This window comes from Polyergus mexicanus, unplaced genomic scaffold (assembly GCF_030449975.1).
Source record: "Polyergus mexicanus isolate NDT 795.1 unplaced genomic scaffold, iyPolMexi1.0 SCAF_13, whole genome shotgun sequence".
NCBI lineage: Eukaryota > Metazoa > Arthropoda > Insecta > Hymenoptera > Formicidae > Polyergus > Polyergus mexicanus.
In genome coordinates, this window is record NW_027223333.1 from 9,668,452 (window position 1) to 9,683,789 (window position 15,338).

Consider the following 15,338-nt stretch of genomic DNA (forward strand, 5'->3'; position numbering starts at 1 on the left):
ATAATTTTTCTTTAATTATCTTCGATGCAGTCAAAACGGCTAATAATGTCAACATTCTTCAATTACCTTCGGGTCCATCCCGGGCTCACTTGATATGGTCACAAAAATTTACTTAGGGCTGACGATCTTTAATAGTTATCTTATCGGTGATTATACTAAACAATAATATTAAACTTTTATGCCAAATTATTGTACATATTTTTACGAAGAATCTGCAAATATAAGTTGTTAAATATATACACGGAAAAAGGGGATATACACACACACGCGCACACACACACATTATACATATATAATGTTATCACAGTTATATAATTTCGGAGAAACGCCGTTTAAAAATAAAACTGACATACATGAACAATTGATAGCAGATTTTGGAAAAGTTATCACCAACGATGGATATTTACAAAAATATGAAATTCAGGTATTTTAGAGTAACATTTATATGTAACTCTCTTTCCTTGCTATCTTTATATAAAATAAAAACATTTTTTCTATGATTTTTTCTATGATAAAAAAATTATAGGAAAAAGTCAATGCTCTCTGCAAATGGATGTGTACAACACCTAGAAAAAGTATTTATAGATTAGATCATTTTTCCAATCATTATACAGATAATCTGCAGAAACTATATAAAGCATTGAAGCAGGTATGTTAACACACGATATTAGTTGAAATAATTTAATAATTTCAACAACAATTGCTATTATTTGATATTTGTTATTTTATATTTGTATACTTGATATTTTTACTTAAACTATACTACATCTCTTCACACGAGAGAGCTTTATATATATTAGGCTGATAAACCAGATCCATCTATTCACTTTTTACCGGATCTTCCAAATGGGATAGTCGCTGTTGAAAATTGGGATTTATCGGTATCTCTTGATTTAAAGAGATATCCAAGGGAGATTATGGTCGATGCTATATGTGGTGCAGCTGTATTAAGAGGATCTCATGTTTATGCTCCTGGCGTTATTGGAATGCCAAATGGTAATCTTTGTAATACATAGAATTCTCCCTGTTAATTATGTATCCATAAGGATCTCGATTAATTTCACTATAGGGTTAATCGTTAATTGTAAAGTCAGCGTATTCGCCGACGTTATCGGTCATTGCAAAAAGGGTTTAATTAAACCATATCCAGATAGCAAGAAGATATATTTGGGTAATGGCATTCTGCGACAAACTAGGAAAGAGTTATTCGGTAAAGCAAAAAATCCATGGTAAGAAACAATGACTTATATAAAAGAAAGAGGGGGGAGAGAAGAAGCTTTTACTCTCTATTATATCATAATTAGAGATTTCCTCCTTACAAACTGTACAAATGTCTTTTTGTTTATTTTTGCCATATACGGGTTGATCATTTCATTCCTATAAGATCCTTTATATCATACATGTCGTATTACCAAATAATGCTGTAAATTATCTTTCAGCGGTATCGCAATAATTATGACTGATGTAACCTCGCGAGTTCCGCAATTGAATACAGATAATGAATCTCTAAGATCACATGTACTGTTACAAAATTTGCCGTCTATTTTATGTAGCTTAGTTTTAAATCCCCAACCAGGTGAGACAGTTTTGGACATGTGCGCTGCACCTGGTAACAAAACTACGCATATTTCGTTTCTTATGAAAGGGCAGGTAAATACTTGAAGAAGAAAAAGAAAAGAGTTTATTTTATCGATAATAACAACGCAGGCAATTATTTTTTCTAGCTATCTTTTTCTTTCTCTGTTTTTCCTCTTTTCTTTTCTTATGCTCGAGTTGGAACTTGAGTATATGCTTACTTCTCGAAATAATAAAGAAGAGAAAGAGAAAACAAATATAGAAAGTATATATATATATATATATATATATATATATATATATATATATATATATATATATATATATAAAGATAATGTATATTCATTGTATTTTTTTTATTATCAACTCTGATAATATAATTTTTAGGGTAAAATAATAGCATTAGAGAAAAATGCAGGTAAAGTGAAACGATTTAAGGAAAAGTGTAATGACGAAAACATTAAAATATTTTGTTACGACGCTACAAAGGCTGTCATCGAACAAGACAATAGCTTCGTCGATACCGATGGACCCCCATTCAAACAGGATCACTTTGATCGTATTCTCTTAGACACTCCATGCAGCGCATTAGGTCAAAGACCACAATTATATAATACAATTACATTGGCGCAGCTTCGTTCTTACATTCCCTTGCAACGAAGTCTCTTTTCTGCTGTAAGTCAACAAATTACGTGTCATGCAAACGCACATTCATATATATATATATTTGGCTCTAATAAAAGTAAATATATAGGCCGTTCGTCTTTTGAAACAAAACGGAACATTAGTGTATAGTACATGCACTGTTACAATAGCAGAAAATGAAGGAATCATTGCTTGGGCATTGAAGCAATTTCCAGAGTTAAAATTAGAATCCGTTACAGATCGGATAAAAACAGATAGATATGGTAGTCAAGGATACACTATAGATGGTCTAACGAATGAGAATGCGAGAAAAGTATGTAGATTTGGTACTGAAAGTACTGATTCTGTTGGATTTTTTATTGCATGCTTCAATAAATGTTTTCAAAATGATTAAGCGCATTGCAACTTTACACTATATTGTGTATATATATGTATATCTAAAATTAATTTATTGGAAAATATAATAGACTCTTGATTGAAAGACAGACTTGATAAGTTTGTATAACATGCTTGAATCTGGAAACGAGATTGATACCTTTATCGTTATATAGATCCTATAGGTCCCTTTATGATAACAATTTATTTAAAGAAGAAAACAGTATGTATACATATATTTTGCGTGTGTACGCGCGCGCACGTGCGCGCAAATAAGAGGCGGAGATTTATATGTACCTCTTATGCTTTACTGTTGTTTATAGACACGACTCCGTCTCCAATGATTTCCGTTGTTATCACGGAACAATTGTCGCAAATTGCATACAATGTCTCTATCTAAATTTAGAGTGAACAAAAAGAAAGGAGGAGGAGAGGAGAGAGTTATTTGATAGAAAGTTATAAAAATTTACTATTGTATATATAATATATCTTCACATTATAATTTACGTGCATTCCGTGAGTATTAGGGAAGAAATAGATGTATAGATATATATGCTCTTGCGGTTTAAGTGTAAAATATGCGGGCCACATAGCAAAAGATGATAGAATCAGCATATTGTCGTTTGTCACATCCTGAAATGAGATACATGTATCTATAATGATATTTATGATATTGCTATTTATCTGAGCGCTTATATTTTTACCTCGATATGCATCGAGCACCAATCGATTTCGCTCATAATGAAAAATCTTCCCTCGCCTCCGACATTTTTAACCATCAGAGATGAAATGACTTGTTGATCTACGAGACACTCTCCACAATCAAAGCTTTTTAATTTCTTGCAATATAATCTACTTTCTCCAGCGTTGCTACTTGTATCGGTAAACTGTGAATTTATTTTCTCTTAAAGAAAAGATGTGTGAGATTATCAAGAATATTATTAAGAAATAGAAAACGGAGTTTTTTGTACTTTCTTGCGAGAATTTGTTTGTCTAAATCTAAATGGAATTTCCGCAATCCACTTCTCATCTTTTATCATGGCTTTTGCTTGCAATTGTTTTCGCGGATATGGAAAATACGGGATAGTAGTCACTGTGATAGCGATAGTAAAAGGTATATATAAAGAAAATATTTCCTATTTTCTTTTGATGATGATTATATTATCTTTATTTCGCGTACTCTTTATTGGGCTCGATTTGGACGCTCAATTTTATATATTTTTGGCAAATAGGCAATTTTTATAAATTTGTCGAATAAGCTTATATGCATATTGCAATTATAAATTCACTTACTTCGCAATATCGGTGAATCTCGATATCCGCGCAAGTTGATAATCACCGAACGTCCTTGCTGTACATTTATTATTAACATCTCTTCGGGCTCGTCCAAAATATCGCAACGAAAGAGAATAATCAATTTTACGTGCATTCCTGGGGAAATACCGCCAGTTTGTCTTTTACATTCAATCATGACAGTGAATCGTGAATATATAGGCCTTGCTGCTAATTGAAATCTGGCCAAAGATGTACTCACATTTTGTAGTACGACAACTTTCTGTAATAAAGAATTAGAATATATTATCATCTGAAAATACTTTTACAATATCTATCTACGTACCTACCCGGTATAATTTATTCGATTCATAATTATGAAATTCCACAGAATTAGGGATTGCAATTAAGATCGTCTTTCGTAACTCTGTTTGTGATATATTTCTTTTTGGTTGGCTAACTTTGGATGAGGCAATTGATTCGGTTTTTCTGAGAATGACAAAGAGTATGAGTATTAATACACATATTTATGATAGCCGCATTATTTTTAATTAAATATACACATGTCGCATATTATATATATATATATGATAATATATTCTAATAGAGAGTTATGTGATGCATATATTAAAATATATTGAAATGATGGAAGAAGTAACGTATAACTGAAATACATAGATACCTGGCATGAAATTTTATCATGAGGATTACGAATGCTCTTGATATAATGGGACCTTTTTAAAAATAAAATTTAAAAAATGTGGATTGTCTTATAAAAAAAAATTATAATTTTACATTTATTATATGATTAAAAAGTGATATTTTTCTATATATATATATATATATATATAAAATTATAGGACAAATTTGTAAACAAAGTACAAACTTGCGAGAGACATTTTTATGACATATCGTAGTGCGCTGTAAATGTATGTGAAAATGAAACATCGTCGATATATATATATATATATATATATATATATAGGGCGCGTTCCACTTAACGACCGCAACATTCGCGAGCATCATTTGTCTTTGTTTAACTTTCGGTAAACAACAAGGATAAAATGATACCGTAAGCGTTGCGGGGTTGCGGTCGTCAAGTGGAACGTGCTCATAGTACATCACGAAGAAAGAATCGACATAGAATTATGGTTATTCTCATTTGCGAAAATTGCGCATAAATTCACTTTTTTTTTTTCATACATGTTTAAATAGATAGATGACACAATTATTTATTTCACAATGTGTGTTATTTTATAAAAACAGTATGTTGGTTGAATATATTTATCATTATACACCTAATGCATTACACACCTTGCACATCCTAGAATTACCTGCAACTAATAGGAACGGGTTTAATAATGGTAGGCTAGTTGATACTCCGTTCAACAACATTATATTTTAAGCTTTATAGATTCAGAAATTATAAGTGTTTTGTTAGGGTGCACTTATTTATCCTACAGATAAGCATACATAGTCCATATAATGTAATAGCAAATTCGATTGGACACACCAGTAGTTATACTGGGGCACATTAAACATTATCGTACACAAATTAATGTAATGGCATATGTATAAAGCGAGCTCAAATCGTGAGATGTCGTCAGTGTAATTCATCATATTTGACAGAACATTCTATATATTAGACATTTTTTTTAGTGAACGGACTACATATATGTTTTTATGTAAATTAGAGAGTACGTATGCCTGATTTAAGCCTCGCTGTACCAGACTTTTATTTGTATCCTAGTGCATCCAATTGAATCCGTTATAAGAGATGTGTCACGATCATATAATGAATATAAGATATAAAGGGCAGACATAATACATATACAAGAATATTTCATTTCAGCCGTACTTAGCCTGCGTTCCGATATTCACTGTCAGTACTGAAAATTTAGTGTACGTAAACTATAAATTTTCCGTACTGGCAGCGAATATCGGAGCGCAGCTTAAAAAATGCACAGGTACAAGTTAAAAAAAAAGAAGAAAAAAAAAAAGATTCTGGTCAATATTTTGCTCTTCTTTTTTCACGCGTTTTATCAATGAAATAAATCTCTAATTATCTCTTTATATAGATGCGTCCGTCATGATGATTGTTCTATTCTATATCATCACCTTGGACTTTGTATGCATGGAATAAGATTTTTTCTTTTTTAACAAAGCTCATTATTTGATTGGAAAATATAAAACCCCATATTATATTTCACTATCCTACAAATACAATGCTTACTTCGTACATACTATATTGATGTCACTCCATTGACAGTAGTTCTATATTTATATTCCACATGTGTGTATGTGTGTGTGTGTGTGTGTACGTGGGTATGCGTGCTATATATTTCATGCCATAAAAGTTAAACACGAAAATGGAGATACCAATAAAGTGTTTTACACTGAAACATACATTTTTAAAATCTAAAATTTAGATTTTTCTTGATGTGTGCTGATTTTTTTTTTTTACAGTATGTCAGCTCTGTCTCTCCACTTTACATACAATACCTAGTCTGTAGTCGCTAAATAGTATAAGACGTCACCGATGTGTAATTGTACGAGAAGTGAACGTTCTTACATATATACACAATTCACGATCACATTTTAAACGTACAATTTGCGCGTAACGTAATTCGATGCATCGCCGCGATATTCCTTTAGCATATGTCAAAATTATGTCTTTACTTGTCAAGTTCCAATGCAGCATATTGTTCTTCGTCCACTTCGGTCACCATTAAATTTCCATCCGATAAGAGCAGTACTACTCTCCTAGTTCCGCCTATGAATAATCGAACATTTGTAAAGAGGGACAGACAATGGATAAATGCATAATGGATAAATATTGTCGAAAGCAACTAATATTTATTTGAAATAGATAAAATGAGATAATACGTTATATTACCTGGAGTGGGTTCTTCAGCTTGTACTACTTGAGCTACAACTTGTGCCTGTCCGTCATTATCTTCTTGGGCTCCGGTTACATCGGTCGCATTCGCGTTATCCATTATAGACATCACCATTGAATTTTCAGTCGGTTCGGCTCCGTCTTCCTTTACGTAAAACTGGGGAGTGAGATTTACCTGATCAGGAATCAACTGCGCTACAGCCTCGGCGACCGCGTGATTAAATGTCAAGACAGAACCGTCGTCTCCTTGTTGTTCAGTAGTTACATATATTTGCTGTTCGCCATCGGCGTCGCGCGTTACTAAAAGCGTTTGTCCATCCTCTGCTTGGCCCGCGACTTGATAGACGACACCATGTTCTGCTAGAGTAACTAAATTAGACGCATCGTCCGTTGCCACTTTTCTTTCTTCCGATATCTTATCGTCAGTTTTAACATCGGCCGACGTTACTGACATGGTAACGGTTGATGTCGCTGCTGTAACAGCCGACAATGCCGTGGTGATGGATGTTTCAACTGAGCTCGTCGTGTTTTCTGTCAAAGGCGTGGAGGATGCGGGAACGGCTGGTACTGTAGCTGGTATTGTAGGAGCGGTATCGTCCAAACATGGCAAATCCGGTGCAGGTACCGTTACGTTCGATAGATTAATTTGCGCTGTTGTTTCGCTAGTTTGAACAATGGTGCCGGTTGTTCCACCAGGACTCATCTCGACCCTCATAATACCGTTTTCTGTGAGCGAATCCAGAGAAGGTAAGACCAATTCGGCGGCGGCGGCGGCGGCGTCGGCGTCAGTAGTGGTGGTGCTAGTGGTGGTGGTAGTGCTGGTAGTGGTAGTAGCAGTAGCAGCCGTAACGTCATCTGCTGCGATCGTAGTTTCGGACACGGTAGTGGTTGTTTTCATTGCAGTCGATAAAATCGTGGTGTTTGAAGGTGATACAGTTGGTTCAGGCTCGGATTGTTCCGCCGCTTGCTCGATTGGCTCACCATCTGGACCGATTATACGTCCCGTGAGAGGGCACAATGTGAACGGACGTGGTGGACTATCAGGCTCGAGAGCTGTGATGGCATCAGACTCGGGAGGAGGCGGTAGATCAGGCTCACCATCGCTGCTGCTCTCTTCTGAACCGACCTCATGAAACTCCATGTGAAGTCCATCACCTTCCGCTAGTTTGCTTTCCTTGAATTTTGCTCCTGCCTGAGTAATCGCCGAAGATGTCTCGCCTACTTTCGCCCTGCCTCGTGCTGCACTAGCACCTGCGCGTGCACCTGCCAAAAGTCCACGAACACCCGGTTTAATTATACCCGCTGCTTCTTGCGCTTTCCTCTTTGCCATTAATAACTTTTGCTGCGGAGATAACAACGATTGTGCCTTACCCACTGGTGTCTTCGGAGATTGTTTCATTTGTGTTTGTTGTTGTACTGGACTAGTTCCAGTTTTAATCACCTGTTTGGATTGCGCGGGTGTCGTAAGCACTGTGAATTTCGGCCTGATCTGCGCGACTGGCGTGCCGGCGGCACTCGGCGAAACTGATTGTGTATTTATGACCGTTGTCGTAGCACGCTTCTGCAACACAGGACGCGTCGTTTGCGTTTGAATCTGTCTCGGTGCCGGTGCTCTGACAGGTGTGCGAATAGTACCAAGAACGCTCGTTGCTGTTGTTGCGCGTAACGCTGGTCTAGGTAATAAAGGACGACCGTCCGCCGTTCGCTGAGGCGTCACGGAAGTAGGCCTTATGCCTGTAGTTATTCTCGGCTGCAAAGCTATTGGTCCCGACATCGCAGTCACAACGTGTATTTGTTGCAATTGCGACGGATCTGGTTTCGGCTGTATCTTTATAGGTTCTGTCTTTTGCACACTTCCCGGCGTTTTCGCCGTAATAGGTTTGGAGGTGACTACTTTCATCTGCGTTACTACTTGGCTACCATCCATCTTTGAAACAACTTTCATCGCAGGAGTCATCGAATTCGATTGTTTTCTCATAGTGTCCCGATTTTGGACCATTAACATACTTTGCGTCGTCGGAGATCCTTTGACCGCCATTTTTCCGCTAGGTGACGAATCTAGCTTAATGATACCATCTTTCCGTGACATGACATAAACGCCAGAAGTTAAATTTGGCATCTGTTTAGGATCGACTTTAACAACTCCTTTAGCGTTAGCTACCAAAACAGGTGGTTGGCTGGATTTTGCCCCTTCGGGAGATTGTAATCCTAATGAGGTTGCCAAGTCAGTGGATGAAACTGACACTCTGTTGGAACCATTAGATTGGGCATTAGCGCGACTGAATGCACGTTGAATCACATCGCTCCGACCCATCCTCGAATCACTGTCCGATTCTCCAGTCCATTCGTCGTCACTGCCTGTATCGACTTTAGTTCTCTTTGCAGCACTGCTTTCTCCATCGTCTGACTCACTTTCCGAATCGTGGATTCTCCTTTTACCTAATACTATATTTTTATATATAAATATGTATTAATTAAAGCAATATCAGCAACATTTTGGGAACAAATATATATGAGGGAAAGTTGAAAAGTAAAGTTCCCAATTCATGTACTTTTTTAATATCTAATTTTTTGTGAAATATACTTACACATCTCTCAAATATATATATATATATATCTTTACACTATTTTTCAACATAATTTTCTTTTCTTTTGAAGCACCTGCCTAGGCGGAAGATCCATACATCAAAAATCTGTTTCTATAGTTGAAAAGACATCTTTGTGGCCAGCGATTCAGATCAAATGATGATGATGTCAAGCATCAAGCACAGAAATGGTTGCGACAACAAGATCCCAGCTTTCGCCAATAAAATAGATGCATGGATCTACTATCTAGACAAGTGCTTCGAAAGAAAAGGTGACTATGTTGAAAAATAGTGTAAGGATATATTTATTTGAGAAATTAACTATTTTACCAAAAATTAAATATTAAAAAAAGTTGGAGCAACGAGTTGGGAACCTTATTTTTTGACTCCCCCTCATGTAAATATATATATATATATATATATATATATGTATTACATACGTTCGTTATCCTCCTCTTTCATCGAGCCGCACCATTGCTTTACTTGATCCATTGCTTTCGATTTACTTGATCGCATTGGTCGTCTACACATAAAAAGAAACAAATTATTAAGTACCTATCGATAAAACTGAATTTTTTGTAATCATTTCATCAACTATAAAAGAGCAAAGCCTCTCTTACCCCGCTTGTGTCGCTGTACTCGGTCCAGGCTTATTAACTTCAGCTTTTATCACCGGTTTTTGCGCCGGTAAACTTGCACGTCCTACGACTTTTGTATTAGTTTGTTGTTGAGCTGCTTTAAGCTCTTTTTGTTTAGCGAGATTTCGCTCAAATTCGTCCAACATATTTTTGCAAGTTGATACAGCCTCTGCAGACTCCCACGTATTATTTTCACTAAAGTTTTACATATTTCAGAACTCATTATTAATTCTTAAATATATATATATATATATATATATATATATATATAAAATATAAAAAAAGAAAAAAAAGAAAAAAAAAGATGCATTATAACATTACTAGAATTCACTCACTGTGAACAGCCTTCCCATTTAATTAAAAATTCCGAGCATCTCTTTTTGGGATTAAAACGCTTAGCTAAAATTTTCTCGACAACGTACTCTTCGTTGCTTGATTCCGCGTCTTCAGTCGCTGCCTTACCAGACTTGTTCTACAAAAATATAGAATATAAATAAAGTAAATCTGAAAATATATATTTTTATACATAAATGATGTAAGACCTTGGGCTTAATTGATGGTTTAAGTTTTGGCTTTTCTTTTCTATCCGTTTCCATTTCTACAGATTCATTCTTTTGTGTTTTTGTTTCTGGTAATTTTGTATCTTTTTTAGCTTCATTCGTCGTTTCGTCTGGCTGTCCATTTCTAATAATTTTGCGAACTATTATCGGCTTGGCACCTATATGGATATATAAAGCAATAAGATAATATGAATAAACCTAGTCTTAAATACAACATCTCCTTATATACTCTCATTTATTGAAAATATATTTTTTTTGCATATACATGCGCGCGCACGTGTGTGTATGTATTAGATAAGAAAATAGAGGTAGTGTAAGGTTGGATTTGATACATACATACATACATACATATATACATATATATGTGTATGTGTGTGTGTGTGTGTGTCAAATCCAACCTTACTCTACCTCTATTTGCCTACACACACACGCACGCGAATATACAATATATATATATACTGTATATTACCTTCGACATTAGTATTTGTTTGAACTTGTATCGGTGTATCTTGCATTTTTGCATTACTAATTTTTGTAAAAGTTTGTATAGTCTTTCCCGCTGCAATCCAGGAATCTCTTACATGCGTATCCATTTTACACCATTTTTGGTAGAGTTTCCAAGCATTAGTCGCATCTTTGTCCGAACCTTCTGGTTGGATTTGCGAATCTTTCCATAATAAGAATGCCCAAACTTGTGCTTTTTGTCCATTCTACAAAGGTTTCATATTAATTTTACAAAAAATTGATACAATTAAGTTAACCAATTAAGAATATTCTAAACATGAAAATACAAACGTCGTTATTTTCACGAAAATGTGAAACTTTGGAGCAAGCTCCCTCCTTTATACGATGTTCTTGAAACTCTTCAATAAAGTGAAAAACGGAATGACACTGTCCGCATACTAATACGTCTAATCGTCCCATTTGCTCTTGCGCCGCTAAGAGACAGGTAGGAAAAAAATTAGGAAGATAAATGATGGCGATTATAGTGTAACGATGAGAAAAGAAAAGAAAATACAATGCATACAGGAATAAAATTACATTATACATATATTCTTCTTTGTAGAAATTTAAAAAAAAAAAAAAAAAAATCTTACTCCACTACGTATATGCAATTCCAAATACAGAATAACAGTTAAAAAAAAAAAAAAAAAAAAAAAAAAAATTATAGAAGATGTGTATAAATTTAAATGATAGACAAAGAGTAATTACCTTTGATGACGGTAGGTTTACTACTGATAGCCGAAGGGCCATCGTCTCCTTCCATTCTGTATAGATTTGACCCGCAATCTCTTTTTCTAAAAATTAAATACGAGTACCGTTAAAAAAATGATGACAACTCTCTACAGGAGCGCTTATAAGAAAAGCGTTTCTTTCTTTTCTTTATAATATATCGAAATTGCGCGCGATCGAATACAGAAATGGAATTTTCTCTTCCACGCGCGAGATCCGGCTACAAAGCTCTACGAACCTCGAACGAACATTAGACTTTTCGCTAGTTTCTCCGAAAAAGATGACGAACCTGTACACATTGCCAATTCCGCGAGCGACTCACGAAAATGAAAATACACACCTCAACACAAATTTACACGCACGGCCGGCAACTAGCGATTGAACGGTGAGAGAGTACTTTATTCTCGCTCGTACTCTCTCTCTCTCTCTCCCTTTCCCTCCAAGGAGACACTCGCGCCGTACGCCGTACCTATTCGTCTTATAGCATAGCATAGCATAGCATAGCATAGCATAGCATAGCATAACATAGCATAACATAGCATAGCATAGCATAGCATAGCATAGCATAACATAACATAGCATAGCATAGCATAGCATAGCGCAGCACAGCGCAGCGCAGCACAATACTCGTGGACGCGCGCTTACACTTGGCGCGCGCGCATTCGCGCATCATATCATGCGCGATGTATCGCGTTCGCGGCTGCTGATAAGCGGAGCATTCTCAGCTACTTTATTATATATTACTAACGTTTAAATTAAACGCGCATTTCCCCGCACAAGGATGACAGAGCGCCTAAATATATAGGATGGTCGACGCGCGATTGTAAACGCGATCAGTTGTAGGGTGAATTACAAGAGGAAACGAAAAATACTCACATTGCCGCACTTATTCCCGCCACGATCCACAACGCGGTCTTATCTAGCAAGTTGTGTATTAACGAGCGAAAAAATTATTTTCCGAGATATATGTAAGATTTAGCGATGATCGAGATATAAGAAATACGAGAAGCATTTGAGAACGGCGATTTTGTCGATGAGACGTCGGCGTTGTTCTTTTTTTTTTTTTTATATCATTATTGTCGTCGTCGTTCGTCGTTGTCGTCGTCGTCGTCGTCGTCGTCGTCGTCGTTGTCGTCGGCAAACTGTAAAGTCTCGACGTCTCTGTCTCTAACGAGCAAGCCGATGCTCGTCAAAGATGGCTCTCGTCGCCGATACTCTTCTATAAGAGTTACTCACTTCCTGTCTTTACGTGAATGCTTTTCGAACACACCGTGACACGCGCGCTAATGCGATTAATAGCACGATCGCAAAAATAGACTAGCGATGCTCACTTACACACGGCGAAGTTGGTGTGAACGGCTAGATTTTCCTCAGTCTGGAAAATTGCTCGTCGTCGTACGAGACAAGACGAAAACAGCGACAGCGACTAGCGACCGCGTCGGCCGACAGTAGCGCCATGGCGGGCTGCGGCAGTGCTGTACACTCTGCACAGTGTGCAATGATGTGCAGTGTGCAGTAGCACCAGTAGTGCCATGTGCCATGTGCTATGGCAAAATGGCAGTCTGTGTTCTGTGCCTCGTGTCCCGTCCTGTCGTCTGTCGCCCGTTGCCTTATGGCGCGTCCACCACATTTCTTACGTTCTTACACGTATTCACCTTGATCCATCTACCCCGTCTGTCAGTCTCCGCTCCGCTTGACCTATTTCAAACAGAGATTTTGGAGGGAAATCCCGTCTTAAAAGAAAATAAGAAAAACTGATTTTATTATATATATATGTGTGTATTATATATGTATGTGTGTATTATATATATATGTGTATTTTTATTCATTTCTATTCTGTATGGGAGTAGATAAAATAGAAGAGAATATAATATTATATGATTTTATCTTTGCTTTATTAGTAAAATAGGAACAATGATTTAGCCGAAAAAAAGAAATGTTTTATTTTTCACAAGACTAGCTGTCAAACGCTGTGTCAAAAAAAATAAAAGAATTGATTATTATCAATTATTATACATACGTGTATAAAAAGTTTTCTGTTTCCTTATTTATAATAATATCTTTTAATCGTAAAATATTTTATCTCGCGATAAATTATCGCAGAGGAAGAGTTTGAAGAGATATATGATACGTTTCCAGACTAATTTTTGTGTTCAACGTCGATACTCTTCTCTCTTTGATATATGAATAAAAATTTTTTACACTTCACATTGATTTAATAATCTAAGATATACAGATATATTTTTAATGCAGGAAAACACAATCGAGAGAGAGAAGGATAATCGTGGATTATTGGAAGCATCTGCCGGAGATATTATTCATAATGCTAAGAGAAAGTGTCAATTGGAAAGAAAACAAGGTACTCGATTAGGAATGATGAGACATCTTTATATCATCTTGGATGCCTCCAAATCAATGCCCAATCAAGATTTAAAATCGACTTGGTTCTTATGTTCCCTAAAGGTATGACAAAAGATTATCAATTATTTACTTATTATGTGCAATTTACTATAAACATCTATGGATTAAGGTTAAAACTCATTTAAAATCATATTTTACACTCTAGTGCATCAAATATGTCTGTGACAGTGTGTACGTGGTAAGTGCACAGATTAGAATAATATGTATCCCTACTTTTTGCACGTATATATGTGTATTATAAATGGTACTTTAATATAATTTTTAATAGTATTACAAATTTTACTCCTCGACATATGCACGTGTACATTAGGGTGCTGTTCTTCTTCTATTCGTCTTCTCTCTCTCTCTCTCTCTCTCTTTTTTTTTTTTTATTACAGCTATGTGGAAAACTTTGATGAGTTGGTAAAGCTTACGAGTACTGACTATCTTTGTCCCCAGTGTTTTAGTAAACATTGCGAGTTCCCCGTCGAATGTAGAGCTTGTGTGTGCGGTCTTATTTTACTGCTCCCACATTTAGCACAATTCTATTTCCTGTCGAACCTTTTAAAGAAGTTGCATTTGAAGACAACCATTTATTATATTTTAGTTGCCAAAAAACTTTTGTACAAAAGGACAAAAAGATATCATTCTCCCATATGTTGCATCACAGAATGAGACAATTTTATTTAAAAATTAAAAATTTGTGATGTGCATATGGGTGGGGCGGGGAGGGGAAGGGGGTATAATAAAGATTTATCGCAAAAAAAAAAAAGTTTAATATGTATATTGAAGTTTGAAAAGAGATATCTATATATAATTAAAAAATAAAAATTTTACAGTTGTGAATCATTCGAAAGAGAAATTAATTTATAACTAGTATCTAAATATTTCCAATATATAGAATAAGAATAATGTGTGTGTCATATGTATTTTTATTTTTAGATCTACATTTATGGAAAATGTAATCAAACGTTTTGTTTAGACTGTGAGATATTTATTCATGAAATCTTACACACATGTCCTGATTGCACGATAAATCCTGCAACGTAGAATAAATCCATAGATAAATTAAAAAAAAAAAAAAAAAAAAAAAAAAAAAAATCTGTTTAGTATAAATTGTAGCAATTTGCCAAGCATTGCTACACACACACACACA

At 35.6% G+C, this 15,338-nt stretch overlaps 3 protein-coding genes across 12 annotated transcripts in view; 2 read left to right on the forward strand and 1 right to left on the reverse strand.

Moving 5' to 3' along the window:
- Window positions 1-4,462, forward strand: LOC138938581 (tRNA (cytosine(72)-C(5))-methyltransferase NSUN6-like). The gene is made up of 7 exons (XM_070305671.1): window positions 1-424; window positions 527-649; window positions 801-996; window positions 1,070-1,229; window positions 1,440-1,650; window positions 1,963-2,250; window positions 2,330-4,462. The coding sequence occupies exons 1-7, from the start codon at window positions 296-298 to the stop codon at window positions 2,612-2,614; spliced, it is 1,392 nt and encodes a 463-aa protein (XP_070161772.1). The 5' UTR covers window positions 1-295; the 3' UTR covers window positions 2,615-4,462.
- On the reverse strand, window positions 3,042-13,201 carry Chro (chromodomain-containing protein chromator). 9 transcript variants are annotated; one of them, XM_070305653.1, is made up of 15 exons: window positions 12,123-12,304; window positions 11,762-11,847; window positions 11,345-11,487; window positions 11,019-11,259; window positions 10,532-10,707; window positions 10,325-10,461; window positions 9,972-10,184; window positions 9,792-9,874; window positions 8,138-9,211; window positions 6,764-8,029; window positions 6,547-6,640; window positions 4,218-4,356; window positions 3,889-4,150; window positions 3,300-3,499; window positions 3,042-3,228 (listed from the first exon to the last, which is right to left on the reverse strand). In XM_070305653.1, exons 1-15 carry the CDS (start codon window positions 12,302-12,304, stop codon window positions 3,052-3,054), a joined length of 4,473 nt encoding a protein of 1,490 aa, XP_070161754.1. In that variant the 3' UTR covers window positions 3,042-3,051. The 9 variants fall into 9 exon arrangements, with proteins under 9 accessions (XP_070161754.1, XP_070161756.1, XP_070161758.1 ...); XM_070305655.1 differs by lacking the exon at window positions 12,123-12,304 and adding an exon at window positions 13,118-13,201 and having other exon boundaries at window positions 6,764-9,211; XM_070305657.1 differs by lacking the exon at window positions 12,123-12,304 and adding an exon at window positions 13,114-13,173 and having other exon boundaries at window positions 6,764-9,211.
- The window catches only part of Slif (cationic amino acid transporter slimfast), a 12,982-nt gene continuing 10,650 nt past the window's right edge, over window positions 13,007-15,338 (forward strand). Inside the window, exons 1-2 of one of the 2 annotated variants that reach the window (XM_070305668.1) lie at window positions 13,007-13,557; window positions 14,036-14,245. The gene's annotated coding sequence lies outside the window, so the exon portion shown is untranslated. The remainder of the gene's footprint in view (window positions 13,558-14,035; window positions 14,246-15,338) is intronic. The other variant, XM_070305667.1, reaches the window with a different exon arrangement.

What these genes read in the sequence shown, in the direction of transcription:
- LOC138938581 (XM_070305671.1), top strand. Translation starts at nt 296, where the DNA reads ATGTTATCACAGTTATATAATTTCGGAGAAACGCCGTTTAAAAATAAA. An exon ending in GGTAAAGCAAAAAATCCATG is followed by an intron (nt 1,230 to 1,439) that starts GTAAGAAACAAT and finishes ATTATCTTTCAG; the next exon opens with CGGTATCGCAATAATTATGA. An exon ending in AACGAAGTCTCTTTTCTGCT is followed by an intron (nt 2,251 to 2,329) that starts GTAAGTCAACAA and finishes GTAAATATATAG; the next exon opens with GCCGTTCGTCTTTTGAAACA.
- Chro (XM_070305651.1), bottom strand. Translation starts at nt 12,289, where the DNA reads ATGCTATGCTATGCTATGCTATGCTATAAGACGAATAGGTACGGCGTA. An exon ending in AACAAATACTAATGTCGAAG is followed by an intron (nt 10,708 to 11,018) that starts GTAATATACAGT and finishes ATATCCATATAG; the next exon opens with GTGCCAAGCCGATAATAGTT. An exon ending in AGATTCACCGATATTGCGAA is followed by an intron (nt 3,500 to 3,888) that starts GTAAGTGAATTT and finishes CTTTTCTTTAAG; the next exon opens with AGAAAATAAATTCACAGTTT.